Source organism: Equus asinus, chromosome 16 (assembly GCF_041296235.1).
Source record: "Equus asinus isolate D_3611 breed Donkey chromosome 16, EquAss-T2T_v2, whole genome shotgun sequence".
NCBI lineage: Eukaryota > Metazoa > Chordata > Mammalia > Perissodactyla > Equidae > Equus > Equus asinus.
Window position 1 is genome coordinate 6620624 of NC_091805.1, and position 15562 is coordinate 6636185.

Genomic DNA, 15562 nt, shown 5'->3' on the forward strand with positions numbered 1-15562 from the left:
CCCACACCCAGTGTGTGGGACGGCCCCGGCACCTCACGTTATGGCTCAGTGCCTGCTTCTCTACAGGTCCTTTCCGGGGCTCCCTTGGGCGTGTGCTGCCCCAGGTTGGCAGATCCAGATCACATCAGAGCTGGCCCAACCATCCCTCTCTCAGAGACACAGATCTGCAGCCTCCAGATCGAACCGATGGAATCTCAGACATGAGGATGAGACCCCTGTTGTGCGATCAGACAAAACCCAGGATAAATTTTCTCTGCTTCTTGGGATGACACTTAGTCACTCAGTTTATGATGCTTCCCTGACTTTGGGACACAGCGTAGGGTGGTGGTAGTGGAGTCATCCAGGCGCAGCCTCGAGTGTTGGCTGTGTGACCCAGGGCAAATGACTTACCCTCTCTGAGCATCATCACGCTCATCTGTAACTGGCGTGTATAACAGTACTTATGTCATGAGGCTGCTGTCGGGGGCTGGCACACGATCAGCGCTTCCTAAAGAGGAGCTACTGTTATTGCTCTTATTTGGATACTGGTCACAAGCGGGGATTCTGGGGGATGCCGTAACAGAATATTTTTAAAATCTCTTTGAAAAACTTTAACAAATTAAAAAATAAAATTAAAAAGCCTGTTCTTCCCTGCCTATAAAGTCAATATTTTGCATGAGGTTGGGCACACCCGATAAAGAAAAAGATTAACACGTAGAAATCAAGGGCTTCTCACAGTTGGAGGGCTCCCTCCGTCCCCGGGTCGTGCCCTCAGCCTCCCCTGCGGCCGCAGCTGGAGAGGGGGTCTGTCTGCAAGCCCTGGCGGTGGCCGCGGCTCTCCCGGACCTGACACGAAGCCCTCTTGCTGCACGTTGTCCCTTTGCCCCAGGGAGCGAGGCCAAGCAGGGGAGAACTTTCGTGTCATCCTTAACCCCAGGCCGCCCCACCCACCCCCACCCCCACCCCACCCCACCCCACCCCACCCCACCTCCGCGCTGCCTGGAGAGGCAGGAATCCGCGGGCAGAGGGTCAGCCCCTCCCGTGGCTTCTGTGACCTCCCATCCCACGGCCAGCGTGGGGTGGGAGCGGTACAAGGACAGCACCCGGAGGGCCCTGCCCTGAGCAGGCATCTGCGGTGGGTGAGGGACTGGCTCGCGGCCGCAGTGGCTCAGATGGACGAGTGGCTGAGCCACGAGAGCAGCGTCGTGTCTGCCCTTCCATCTAATAATGCGGCTGTCCGCACGGTATTTGGGGCGGGAAGACAAGCATGTCTACAGCAGCTCACCAGTCCAGGCAGCGTCCGGAGGGGCTGAGGACAGGCTTTGGAGCCACACTGAGTTAAACCAGGCTGTTACTTCCTAGCTGTGTGACCTCAGGGAAATTGTTCAACCTCTCTGTGCACCAGTTTCTTCATCTGTAAAATGGAATATAATCATACCTACTACATGGGACTAATGTGAGTATTAAAATGAGTTGATAAATTTCAAGCAATGAAAATACTACCCGGCCCATATATAGCAAGAAGTCTATCAGTGTTAGATATTCTAATTGTTGTTGTTATTGACTTAAGTTCCATGAAGGTAGGAATCTTTCTTTGGTTACTTGTCTGTTATGGAACAGTGCCTGGTACTTAATAGGCTCTCCATAAGTATCCGTAAGTATTTTTTGGGTGAATATGTATTATTATTATTATCAAATAAAACTTTTGTCATGCAGACAATATTTATTTTGGCCAGCAGATGGCAGCAAATAGCCATGACTGACATTAATTATGGGAAAGGGTGGTTTAAGCATTAACGTTGAAGGCTCACCGAACGGTCCCTCCGGAGCCAGCTGGTGGGTTGAAAGGTGGCCGTTGCACCTGTAGGAGTAGCCCCACCCCTCCCACTCGCTTTTGTGCAGGTTCGAGTGAGTGGTGGAAATTCCAACTGTCCACAAATGGTTTCCATTTTTTCTCACAGGACCAGCTTTCAATGTCCTTCCCCCTTCCTTTCTCGCTCCCTCTCTTCCTTCTTTCTCTTCTTCTTCCTTTCTTTCTCTAGCTATCTCTTTCTCTCTCACACACACACACACACCCCGACTTCTCCACATCAAGCTAGTATACTGTACACACTCGCAGATTATATCTGCACAACTGCAGCTTATCCTCAAATCACGAAGTCTGGAGTGTGTATCCTTATGCAGTATCCCCCCAACCAACCAGTGATGCTAAATGTGGTATACTAAGAAGAACATCTGATTCGATACAACTGGACCCAGAGAGGTCCTGTAACTTGGCTAAGGATGCACAGCAATTAGTTGTAGAGACAGCACACAAGCCAGGGTCTTCTGCTCTGTCCATCCTACCAGGGCATCACTCGCTTCTCTTTACCCACAGCGGAGGTTCAAGTGGGCTCCGTGTATTGATCCAATCATCGTAGCCCTTAGCTTCTGGCCCCGGATTCCCCTGGGCTCTGGCACAGAGAAGAAGACTGCTTTCCAGGGCAGCTCCCTGGTTGGTCCAGGGACTGTGGACAGGAGGCCACCACTGCCTGCTTTTTCTCCAGCTCACTGGGCAAAGCTCTCATGTTTTCGCTGTGACCCAGTGCAAGTCCATCTTCCCCGGATGGTGCGTTTCCTCCTCGGCACTGACGGGGCCACTTGGGCAAAATCAAAGGTGCGCTCCCTGGGAGCCCCCAGGGATGGAGCCCAGACTGCTCTACTGTCACCAGCAGCTGCTGGCACAGCTGGTGGCTGGAAGCCCCCACCACCCCCCCATCAGCCTCACAGCTGCTCCAGAGTCTCAGCCCAGGGGTGGCCCACGGCCATGCTCCCCCAATTTGTCTTTCCCGATTATTATCTAAAAAGTCATGCTGGGGTAACTATTTAGAAAAAATATTTAATTGAGATTCCTGCTGAAAAGCAAATTCCATATGAATGGACGAGTTAAAGAAAGAAAATTTAAAAACTAGAAAAACTATGGGTGCCTTAGTCTCATCTTAGATTAGGAAGATTTCCTTAGGAATTGCAGGAAAGATAGAAACTCTTCAGGAAACTTAGAGATTTGATTACATAAAAATTCAAAAGCTCTATGCCCCAGGAAGCATCAAAAACAAAATTAAAAGCAGGCAACAAATTGGGAAAAATTTGGCTACTCATACAAGAGACAAAGGATGACTATCCTAAATCGGGATATCAGAGGACGACGGAGGAAGAGTCTGAACTGACTACCTGAGAGCATAAGCTGACAGGAATAGGGAGCATGTTCGATCTCACTGCTCATGAAATAAATGCAAATTCAACTTTTTTTGTCTTTTGCCTCTTGAAGTGGAAAATAATAGTGCCTCGTGTCAGTGAGGAGGCAAAGCCACTGGCCCCCTCATTCTGCTGGAGGCACATTCTGGAGGACACTTAAGCTAACAGGTGCCCATGACAACTGCTTTCTCCGTGGCCTTAACCCCATCACTGCATTTATTTATTGCCTATTGCCCTCCCCGCCTTCCCCTCCAGGTCAATAATTCCCCTTGATGGCAGAGACCTTGCTGACTGATCTGTCCCACGTGCCTAGAACAGCTCCTGGCTTATGGGATGCTCGACATACACTGAACGAATGAATGAAGGATTGAACTCTGGCCCCGGTACCTCTACTCTTAGGAACTGATCCTAAGGCAACAATCAGGGATTTACGAAAAGATTTACATCTGAGATGTTCACTTCAGCATATGTTGTAATAGTCAACCTTTGAAGGCCATTTAAATGTCCAATAATAGAGGATTAATAAACAAATTATGACACATCCTTATTAGAGACTACCATAGTAAAGTCATTAAAATCATGTTGTGGATGATATAATGACATGGAAAGATTTTCTAGATATAGTGTATTGTGAAAAAGGCAGGTTACATAAGACTGTTTTCTAGAGAATTTCTGGAGACATTCTCCAGAAATTTTCTGTATATAGCATGATCCTAATTCATATATATATATATATATATGATTTGATATATGCGTGCATAAAATATGAAATATGCATATATACATGCATATATGCATTAAAAACTTGTGTAGGAACACATTCCAACATTTTAACAGTATTTATCTCTGGGTGGTGTGATTATGAAAAATTTACCTTTTTTCTTTATTCTTTTATGTATTTTTCCAACATTGTTACAAGCTCGTTTTGCGTCTGAGATCAGATAAACGTAGCGCCTACGTTCCTCAAGGGGACCCTGGTTCCAGGTAGCTAAGAGCCCCGGGGGACCTGCGTCGACAGAGGACAGAGTGGCTGCGTAACCTCACTGACACGAGGCCTTCCACCAACAAAGGGGGCTCTCGGAGCGTGGAGGCAGCTCTCCAGCGCCTGGCCTTCCTGGCGTGGCTGGAGCAGCATTTCACCCCGCGCGCGAGGGATGGGGCCCAGGCATGCGGGGCGGAAGGATGCTCGGTGTTGACCGCTCCTGTCTGTAGCTCACTTTCCGTCTCTCAGTGTCCCTGGACTGGAGAGAGGCCCTGCTGAACCCGGAGTGGAGACCACCCCGACCTTGACCCACTCCGGTCAAAGAGCTGCTGGATACAGGAGCCGCCTGAGGGGGCTCAGAGCCTCCGAGGAGCCGGGCAGAGCGACGAGAAGGGGTCTGCGGGGCTGCGGAATCAATAGATGCCTGGAGTCTATTTACACCAGCACCCCAGACCCCCATGCCAGCACCTCCGCCCCAGTTGCTGCAGGACCTCACGAACACACAGCCTCCTTCACGAGCCTTAGACTCAACCACCTGTTAAAGGGCTGAGGGCACATCTGCCCTGAGGGTCGCAGAGCAAAGTTATAAGGAGAGCCGGGACCAGAACTCCCTAACAGGCGGTAATTGTTATGGAGCAACCCCAAATGTCCCGGATTCCCAGGCCTGACTTCGCCCTGAGGACCGGCTGGGCGATAGCTGTCATCCTCCCTTTGGCCAGGAGAGGGCAGACATTTGCCGTCGACGGAGGCGGAGAGCGGGCTGATACTCCTTTCTGCTGGAACAACATCTCCCAATAAGGTCATTCTGCTCCAAGGAGAGTTGCCGCTCAAAACAAAATCTTTGCCTCTTCTCCTGCAAATTTGCCTTAAAAGACAGTGGTTTCAGAGACTGAAGACCTCTCCTTAGTCCTGATTTTCTCCTTTCACCGCCCTGAGCCTCCTTCTTTATTATGTGGAGGAGGATCCGCGCTGTGTGGCTACGAGGAGGTGAAATTAGGGGAAAATATGCAAATTGTAAAGTCCCATGTTACAGAACACATACACACAAAAAAAGCAGTTTAACAGCAATGGGGTGTGTGTACGTGTGAGTGTGTGTGGGGGGACCTGGACAAAGGAGAGAGGTCCAGGCGGCGGGACACTTTTCTGGTCGCTGGTGAATATATATTTGTAAATTCCCAGGCAATTGAAACCAGTCCATTTTGCACCTGGAAAGCACTTTCCTTTTACTTATATTTCAAACTGTGCTTATTTTTTTTTTTAAAGATTTTATTTTTTCCTTTTTCTCCCCAAAGCCCCCCCGGTACATAGTGTGTATTCTTTGTTGTGGGTTCTTCTAGTTGTGGCATGTGGAACGCTGCCTCAGCGTGGTCTGATGAGCAGTGCCATGTCCGCGCCCAGGATTCGAACTAACGAAACACTGGGCCGCCTGCAGCGGAGCGCGCGAATTTAACCACTCGGCCACGGGGCCAGCCCCTCAAACTGTGCTTATTTTAAAAGTTAAAGACGTGTTTTACCTATTGAATCTGCGTATGAGAAAGTGAAATATCACAGGGATACAAGTCAAGTCCCACAATTAAGTTGATAAATATGGCTGAATGCAAAAAGGAAGGTGTTGATGATATTCAACTTTAAATCTTTAAGTGTTTGAGAGGTTACATTGTCATGAAAGGCAAAAAAGTAAGATGTGAGTATTTTTTAACATCTAGCGCCGCTTTCTTAGGAGGTCAAGCCCTGGTAGAAGCATCAGTTTCACCCCAATCTGTGCCAGCAGGAGCAACACTGGAGTCTGAGGATGATGTTTTGGAACAATGAGGAACCAGGATGCAGTTAACAGGCAGTGGGAGGGAGCGGTCCGAACCCGTGTCAGTGTGCGAGGGGCGTGGAGGAACCGAGCCGGAGCTGGAGAAGAGCAGCCCCGAGTGGGACCAACCTGAGGAAGGAGGGCAGTCAGAACAAGAGGTCGTGGTCACAAGGAGGGTCTGCTCTCAACCTGAAGGGCCTTCTCGACGGCCGAAGCTGAGAGCATCGTCACAGGTCCCAGAGACAGGAAGCTCCGGACACCAGAGGTTCGAGGATGCTTGGAAGGCCCTTCAATGTCAGGAGAAAGGGCGCTGCTGACGGGTCTCGGGAAGCAGGTGGCCCCTACACCACGAAGTCAGTCGCTCATCAGAACGTGGTGGGGAGAGCCAGCTGCCCAGTCGGAATGGTTCTTGGAGCGCAACGGGAGGAAAGGCCCTTGAAATACAGGGGAGAAAGCAATACTCCAGGAAAGTCAGGCTGCCCCGGCCGGTTAAGCCACAGCCGCGGTACTGACATGTCCTGATGATGACCGTCCGCGGAAGGAGCAAAGTCTGCTTGAATCAAATAAAGCAGGGGTCCCAAAGAACTTGTTTCCTCAGCAGACAGAGATGGGATTAGCTGGGGTGTGTTCCCTTCCTCACTCACCAACCCTCACCAACGCTACGCCTGGCACTTCTTAGGGAGGGGTAGTTTCATTGGATCCCTCAGGCTTCACTGTGGTCGAGATGTTCCCTCTTTCCTCTATTTCTCCTTTGAGCCTCCACGGTTACCCAACAATGGCAATGAAGAACGTGTCTGGGACGATGGAGCCACAGCATATGTGAACACTGCGCTGTAACGATTGCGTGGGAACTGTAGTTTATTGAGACTCCCCAGTGGGACCAGTCAGCCTCTCAGAGCCTGATCAGCTGGAATGAGCTGATAAAACATGGTTTCTGGAACTGCCAAGAGGAGGATGAGACCCAAGACCAATCTCCCCTCTGAGTTTCTTTCAACCTTCTCTTACCTGCCTAGCCCCCAGGGGCGAGACTGCCAGGGCTCCACCAGCTCTGAGAGATGCGCTGAAGGACTCAGGCATCAGAACTGTTCCAGTGTTTAACTTCGGTTCTGAGAAATGCTAAACTACCTGGAGGTCATATGGGGAGCCATTTATTTCATTATTATGGACATTTTCTTCCCCTAAGGAAGAAATGTAGGAATAACACTTAGTGAATACCCAATGAGTTGACCAACACAAAACTGATTTTGTTTTCTCTTTGCAAAAGCAATTGTATTTTATTTGTTGATATATTGGTGAATTTTCTTATTTTTTAAAAGCAGATAATTGGAAAATCGTATGCTTTTCTATAATATTTTTTGAAGTTACCTGAAAAACTCTATGATGATTTGTAAAAGTGGTATACACGGCCGATAATTGACTATTTTCTCCAGGTTGATGGTTCTTAATAAGGGCTTTTTCTTACCTCTTGAAGAGTTTCTTGAACTTTCCACTGATTGAAAATGGTTGTGTTCAACCTGCATTCTTGAAACTGAAAACTTCTTGAGCAGAACTCCTGCGTGGCGTTCCATGTTTGTGGAGAAGACAGAACACACAGAGGGACAGGCTGCAACCTCTCTCCTTTCAACCTCGAGTTTCTCCTCCAACATCCATCTATTCTCTTCTGTCTCACAATGAAAGTGTCCTTCCACTCTTCCAAAGCCAACCCATCAACCCGTCTCCTTAACCCCAAATTTCTGGTCTCCCTTGGGGCACCTTCCTTGGGCTTCTGTTGCCTCATTATCATCTTGACTTCATGGCTGGCTCTCCCCACCTCAGGTTTACAAACTCAGTCCAGTTCTCTCCCCAGACTAAAAAACACAAGCCTAGCCTCTACTCTGGTTCCTCCTGGAGCCCCCACCCCACCTCTTCCCTTCCCATCAGGACCACCCATTGACTGCTCCACCCCTCTCTAACTTCTGCCCTTGCCCTTGAGAAGTTCTCACACAGGAACCATGAAATCCAGCAGGCTTCATTCAATCCTTAAATGCTGTGGAATCTCTCAGGATATCACACCTTTTTCCCCCCATGAATCTGGTTCTTTCTTTGGCTTCTTTAACATCTCGCATTTTCCTGAGAAGTGTACCTCATCTTCTTCCTCTCACCTATTGAATGTGGCCATGCCTGGTTCACACTCGGGTCCTCTTCCCGACACTTTGATGCTGTGCCCGAGGAGTGAGCTTTACTCCTCATTTGCTGCGACAATGGCTGCCAGATCTCCTGCCCTGAGTGGTCTGCTTCGCTTATCACTTCTAATTGTTAGCTTACCAATTCCTCCAGAAGATGGCTTTTAAAGCCCAGCCCAGGCAAATCCAAACCTATCATCTCGCCCCCTGTGATAGATCTTTTCTGATTGTTTCTCCAACTCCAGATGGATTTTCCATTTTTTGGAAACTGAGCCCCATCCACAGGGTAAGCTGCTAGCAGCCATCTGACTTGACTTCCTGAGCACAGTTGATTGGCACAGGCACAGGCACCTGCCTGAGGCTGAGCCGCTCACGTACTCTCTGCTAGTTTTGAAGTGGAGAGAGATAAAGACTGGGCCCAGCCGTTAATGGTACTGCCCTAGGGGGAAGGCCCATGGCTTCCTGGTGCTGGGATCCCTCAGGGCTGTCCTGGTTCCCAAGCTTTCTGGTTAATTCAACTCGCCCATGGACCCATTAGATACTCCAGTTCTAGGCAAGTCCCTCTTTTGGCTAAGCTTGCTAGACTTGGCTTTTCCTACTGATAAATGTTGTAGACCCACTGACACTTCTCTGGAAACCTCTGATTCAGTCAAGGGCCAGACCGTTCCCTCGCCCAGCAAGGGCTTGAAATTGGGCTCTGCTCTTGCTTTTCTTGAGGCCCATGTTCAGAACGCTCAGACCTTGTCAGTTCTATCTCCAAAATCACTCCCCTCCTTCCATGCTGTCTACGGCTGCCCTGTTTCCAGCCTTCGGGATCTCTTTGCTGGGCCTGTCCAGCCTTTCTGTGCTCTGGTGGTAATTCGGATCACATCATTTCTCTGCCTGAAACCCTAGGCTAAGTCTTACAGCTCTCACCACACCATTAAAGACCCTTCTCATTCTGGCTCCCAGGTGTGTGGGGCGCATCTTCTGCTAATTCCTCACCTTCTGCGTGCCAGCCAGGCCCGATGACCAGCCACATCCAGACAGTCTCTGTTCCTCACGTCCTCTGTGATTTTTGTACTTCTCTTTGCTTTTTGGCCCTGGTAAAATCACACTTCTTTTTGAAGGCCTACCTCAGGCCCTTTCCCCAAGTCCTTAGGAGAAACTCTCGCCATCCTCTGGGTCAGGGGATCACTCACCGAGTTTTAAGTTCATCTTCCCGTCCAGACTGTGAGGCACGGGCTACACTGAATTCCTGGCGCCACAGTGGTTGATCAGCAGTGGATGCAGAGCGCACTGGATCACCCACCATCACATGTTCACCAGGACAGGAAACGGCCTGAGCGGACAGCCAGAGCCCGGGCATCTCCTCCCGTCACAAAACAGGGAAAAGAAAGGATGGGGGACCTGAGTGCGTGAGTGAAGTCAACCGTGCCCCAGACCTCCAGGCAGCATGCCTGAAGACAGGACGCTCAGGAAGGTGTGTTCAGACTCCAGGAAGAACACAGTTATATGGCTTTAGAGTTTAAAAAGCATTTCCACATACGTTAACTGATTTGATTTGCACTGCAACCCCGTGAAGCAGTGAACGTTTCCAGGTGAGGGAGCAGCCAGGTCAGGTGGCTTCAACAAGGTCACCCTAGCAAATGACAGACCTTCAACAGGAGACTGCGCCTTCTCCCCTGAGACCCGGTGTTCTTTCTCTCTGCTCTACCTTGTTGCCTCTCCAACAGCAGAGTTAATAGAACAACGAAACAGACTTTTTGGGGAAGTGGGAATAAGGTGGGGGTGATGTCAGCTTCTAAATCATAGAACGTTTTTTCCCACCCTGTTTCCAAACATGCCAGCCTCGGGAGGTTAACCATGCAGTGCGGGGGATGTTACCCTATTTCCAGAAACAGATCTGCCCCCCAAACACTTCGATTTGATGGCAAAATATTTTAATTTCTCATAAAGCTATTTCCCCTACCCACTCCCCACCCCACGGACTCAACGTGAAAAAGACTCTGCACGCATGCGAACTGGTGGAACAGGATGACGTGTGCATGCACATCTGTGCATATACATAACAGGTTTATTTATATGATTGGATCTACACTTTTGGAGGCTGTCTGAAGCATCTTATCAAAAGAAAACACATTTTAAGCAAGAGGTTAAAAAAGCTTTTCAGACCCAAAGGCCATTTAATACAATAAATCCTACTTGGGTAATTTAGCAAATGTTTTTTTAAAACCCACATCCAACAGAGCGGTTAGTATTAGATATACAGATTTGGTTTCAAGGCTGAAATGCCCCTAGTATGATAGATCTCCTCATAAAACTCAGTCATTTTATATTATGCGATAAAAAATAGGGACACATTTCTATTGACAACTTAAATATTAACTCAATAGGCTACTTGGTGATATAAATAGGAAAAAAAAAAGTGGTCATGGACTAGGAGTGAGAAGACTAGGACACCAGCCCATCTTGGACTGCAAAGGCTGTTAAAATCTATCCCGGAATCTAAAACAGGAAGAAGAGTCAAATATTCCACTCCATATAGACCCCATCTGGCCCAAACCATCCCCCAAGGAGTACACCCCCAACACATGAGGTTTACTAACCACCTGCTACTGATGGTACTATGTCACTAATTAACAATGATCACAGAAAATGTGTCATCCCAGAGGTTGTGTTATTATACACGACGCATTTAGTGGCTGCAGAAAGCTTCCTCTGAGAGCCACGGTCAGAAGGCAAACTGACAAACATCCACGCCGCCGCTCCACGAAGCCGCAGCTAGGAGACAGCAGCATCCGTGTGCACGTTGGGCTCTCTCTGGCACGCTCCCCACTCTAGTTCGAGGAGCTGGGAGCCGGGGGACAGTCCCAGCCGGGTACTGCAGCTCTACTCCTGGGCTTCCTTGCGGGTCAGCTTGTAGATCTCGGTGGGCCCGTCCACGTGCGTGATGGTGGTAGTGAGCTGGAGCTCCTCCCCACTGTGCACACCCAGATCGCCTGAAACAGGGGTTTGGGGGGTTAGACGTGTTCAAGGAGGAAGGAGAAGAAAGCTGGGACTCATCTCAGGAACAATGCCCCTCTTTCACATTCTGAGCTCGTAGAGAAAGCCAGGGTGAACTCCCCACCTTTGCCCTCGGACTCTGTGGTAATTTCATAGCATTTCTGTCTCCCAGAGAAGAGACATTCACAACAGATGAATCAGCTCACTGCTTCCACCATTCATAGTAATTAACATTTAACAAGCACTTACTTTGTGCCTGACGCTATTCTTGACGCTTTACAGGCGATTGTATTTGATCCTCACGAGAGCCCCCCCAAGGCGGTTGCTCTCATCCCGTCAGCTGGGAGCGAAGGAAGGTAATGGTCCCAGGTGGGAGCAGACATGCGACAGAGTGGGAACGAGGCAAGGAAGGAAGGTCTGACTTCAAGGCCGCACCCATGGGCTAAGCCAACACAGCCGCCCTGGTGCTGGGAGGGCAGGCAGGACGGGACGCACTCACTGTGAATAATTTACCAAGCGGCCCGCCATGTGAAGGCAAACAATACCTACCCCCATTTACCAACAGGTTGGGCAGGTACCATGTGTCATCCACTCAGGGACCATTAAGGGTTTTCTTCTCTAGGAAAAAGTACCAGAAATGTGCTCTGAATTTTCTGCTGCCCCCAGGATTCTGGACACAACCCCCGTGTTTTGGACTGAGCATCCATGGACAGAAGTATTCTTCTGCGAAAGTGGAACAATGCAGCCTTTTCTCAACTAACAGGAGAAAAATAAGTTTCTGTAAGTTAAACCCTTAGGGCCTGTGAACTTTCATAAGACAATTAAGGGAATGTATATCTGGCAAAGGGAAGATGGAAAATGCCAGGCCCCAGTTGTGCTCAGATTGTGGTGTGGGGGGATGCACATGTCTGTGCATATTTGAAGAACGATGAGCTGGAGAATAAGAGGTTAAAGTTATGTCTGTGGTTTTTATATTTATATTGTGCACATATGATTTCATATTTTCTGGGAGTGAAATTTTGCCTAGTTCAAAGCATGGAATTAAATAAGTAAATGCTGTTTTCAATTGGGATTCCATACCATAACTTAGAAAAAAGCTCTGGCCCTACCCTTACAACTAATGTCTTGTCACTAGTTTGAGAATTGCTGGGCGTCAGTGAATCTGACAGCCTTAGGACCCAAGGGGCCACCCACGCACTGGGCCTACTTGGCTGGTGCCCCCTCACTTGTGCCACCTGGTGTTAGTTTTTCATTGTAGACCCATTTCTCAGCGCAGCTGCATCGGTCTTCTTATTAAATGTTGGCCTGAGACTCTGTACCTGAGAGATTCCCTAGTCTCAGAAGTAGGGTCATTAGCAGTTGCAGAGGATGGCTAATGGCCTTTGGGACTGTTTGGGCAAAGGTCTCATTCACAGGCCTGGGGCAGAGCAGATACTAAAGGGATATCAGCCCAGCCTCATCCGCCCTTGGGCCAGGGCATGGCGAATGGGGTGCAAAGCCTGCTGTGGGTTTTTCTGGGGGATGCCTGTGGCCATGCTGAACCATTCCTTATACAATGAGCAAGATATCACATGCCACTGACTTGCGTTCTCACTGCGTTCTCACTCACTTCTAGTCCACTCCTCTTTCCAGAGCACGCATGAGCCTCCAATTTCTTGGTCAAAGCTAGTTCTGGATCTGCATATCTGTGTGAGCCATCAGAACTTCAAAGCCAGTTTCATGATCTGCAATGTTTGCGAGTCATCAAAACTTCAGAGTCCTGACCACCGCAGGAGACCCGCTAACACCCCCACGTGTTTACCTAAGGAAGCCCTTCCACTGAAGACTTCTTAGAAATACACGCTAGAAGATGATTCTACTCAGGTTTTGAACAGAAAATCCTAATTCTTTCAGCTTAAAATGTGATTCCGATTAGCAGGTCCTGCACAATGTGTATGATCCTACAGACCGCTTGGAGAAACAGCCTAAATTACTTTGGCTTCTTTATTTTGACAGGCACCTATATCACAGTGCTCACCATGTGCCTGCCACCATTCTAAACACTTTACAAATATTAATGCATGCAATCTTCATTCCAGTCCTTTGACAGAGGTTCTATTGTCATCATTCCCATTGTGTTGATGAAGAAACTGAGGCACAGCGAGGTTAAGTAACTTGCCCAAAGCCCAAATTGGTAAATAGTAATGTGGGATTCAAATCGGAGCAATGAGGCTCCAGAATCCAGGCTCTCAAGCTTTAGCTGTGCTGACTCTTCGTAAATATTCTGGTTTCCAGCAGCCAATGAGACTGCCAGGGAAATACGAGTCAACGTGCAATGTGTTACAGTCAAGACCATTTCAATGATCATGAAATTAATAATTCAGCATATTAATTTTGCTTTTGTATCGGATGAAAGAGAATGTATAGCACACAATACAGGGTACTGATAGTAAGGAGAGCTGTTTTTCATGAATATTTACCATCTGCACTATTACGGGCTTAGCATGCCCTGTATTTCCTTATAAGATGTGAAGACACAGCCTCAAATAAGCAATTAATTTCTCTAATGTGACCCAGCTTGCTCCCAGCAGAGCTGGGACGAGGATCCAGATCAATGGGACTCTGGCTAGCAAAATCTAGGTTCAGTGTGTGGTTTTATTGTACCTTGAAGGCCAAATTTTTCCCTTGGGGAATGGATGAGGGAATATGGCAGTAACATAGCAGGAGTGGGGATCCCTCCATTTGTCTCCACATTCCATCGACTCCCACTCCTGCCAAGGTCTTGCTCCATCTGTCATTCTCCCTCTCTTGGCTCCTGCTGCTCAGTACACAAATACGCTCAAAGTCTCTTCTCATCTAAGACAAAAAAAACCCTTCCAAAAATGCGACACATTTCTTATTTGGGGGGGCGGTGGGGAGAAGACTAAAAAGAAAAAAATAAATTAAGAAAGGAAAAGAACAGAATTCTTCAGTTTGCAGGAAGTCGGGTTCCCTGGTTATGATGTCAATTCATCTCAGCAAATTAACAGTAAGATGAAGGCTTGTTTCTTTCTAACCATTGCAAAATGAGATCAATATCTGGCTTCGGATTTAATCTCAAAGGGCTATCATAGATGCATATCTCATCCACAGGTGTGTGGCTGCTACTTGATTTTAACTGCCTCAATTTTAACTGTGTCCTGGGGACACAGACAGCTACATAAGCTGCACTCTAACGACATAATGAGAGACATAACACAATGAGCAGCACAGCTTCCTAAGATTAGAAGCATTTTAATGATTTGTGTATCTGTGGCTACTTTAGTAAAAAGAAGGAAAATTGCTAAGATAATTCCAAGACTGTTTCCCAGAATCTGGGAACGACCAGCAGTCTTCTAGTATTAATAAGGGCTACCTAATTCTGTCCTCACAGCCGGTAAGACAAATTAACACCCATCACCCAGACGTGGAAGCCAGAGAGCTCCCACGCCATGAGCTCCTATTTGTTTCTCGAAGTCATCACAGTCTATATTGGAGTCAGGATTCCAAACCATCTGGGTCTACCTCCAAAGCTGATGTTGTTTCCATAACACTCCTGACTTCATTTTTTTCCATATAATCGTTTCCAGTCCCACAATGACCTCCTTCCTATTCACCCTCAAAGCTAAGCTCAAATGATAACTCTCTGTAATGGAGTCCTGCTTCATATCAGAATGAGAAAGTCCAGGAGACTGTAGTATTTCTAAAGCTAAATTATTTCCATGCAAAGGACTACTGTTGACTCTGAGCAACACAGTCCCTGGGATGTAAGTGCTTGTGGAAGCGCCCCCAAGACTCGCCTAGTACAGGCCAGTCCACCTCCTCCTGCTCTGCTCCCCATGGCTGGTCTAGCCCAGCGCACCAGCACTGGTGTCCCCATTGGGATTTAGGGAGACACCCTCAGCTAGGAAATGGGTGTGCCTTGGGATGCTCGGCTTTGGTGATCCCTTCCGAGGGATGGGGCAGAGTGGCCTTGGTGGACCAGTGTTCCGGAATCCTGGGTCCAGCCAGCTCTCAATCCCTTTCGACCATTGAGGTAGTTTAGACCAGGCTTGGGGTGAGCCACTTCCCCTCCACCTCCACACAGCCAGTGCCAGGCAACTGGAAGGAGGTGGACACAATCAAACCTAGAAGTTTTGAGTGAAACCTCAGTGTTGTGGGCTGAATGATATTTCTCCCAGATTCCCCTGCTGAAGCCCGAACCCTCAGTGCCTAAGAACATGACTACATCTGGAGAACGGGTCTTTAAAGAGGTGAGTAAGTTAAAATGAGGTCATTGGAGTGGGCCCTGTAATCCGATATGACCTATGTCCCTATAAGAAAAGGAGATCAGGTTACAGATATACACAGAGGAGGACCACGAGAAGACACAGGGAGAAGGCCAGCCAAGGAGAGAAGCCTCAGAAGCAACCAACCCTGCTG

The 15562-nt window shown here is 48.3% G+C and overlaps 1 protein-coding gene across 1 annotated transcript in view; it reads right to left on the reverse strand.

Moving 5' to 3' along the window:
* Positions 1-10165: 10165 nt before the first annotated feature.
* Positions 10166-15562, reverse strand: part of WLS (Wnt ligand secretion mediator) — a 93141-nt gene continuing 87744 nt past the window's right edge. The window contains exon 12 of the mRNA XM_014867276.3: positions 10166-11139. Within this exon, the coding sequence (XP_014722762.1) occupies positions 11030-11139 (110 nt within the window). The 3' untranslated portion in view covers positions 10166-11029. The remainder of the gene's footprint in view (positions 11140-15562) is intronic.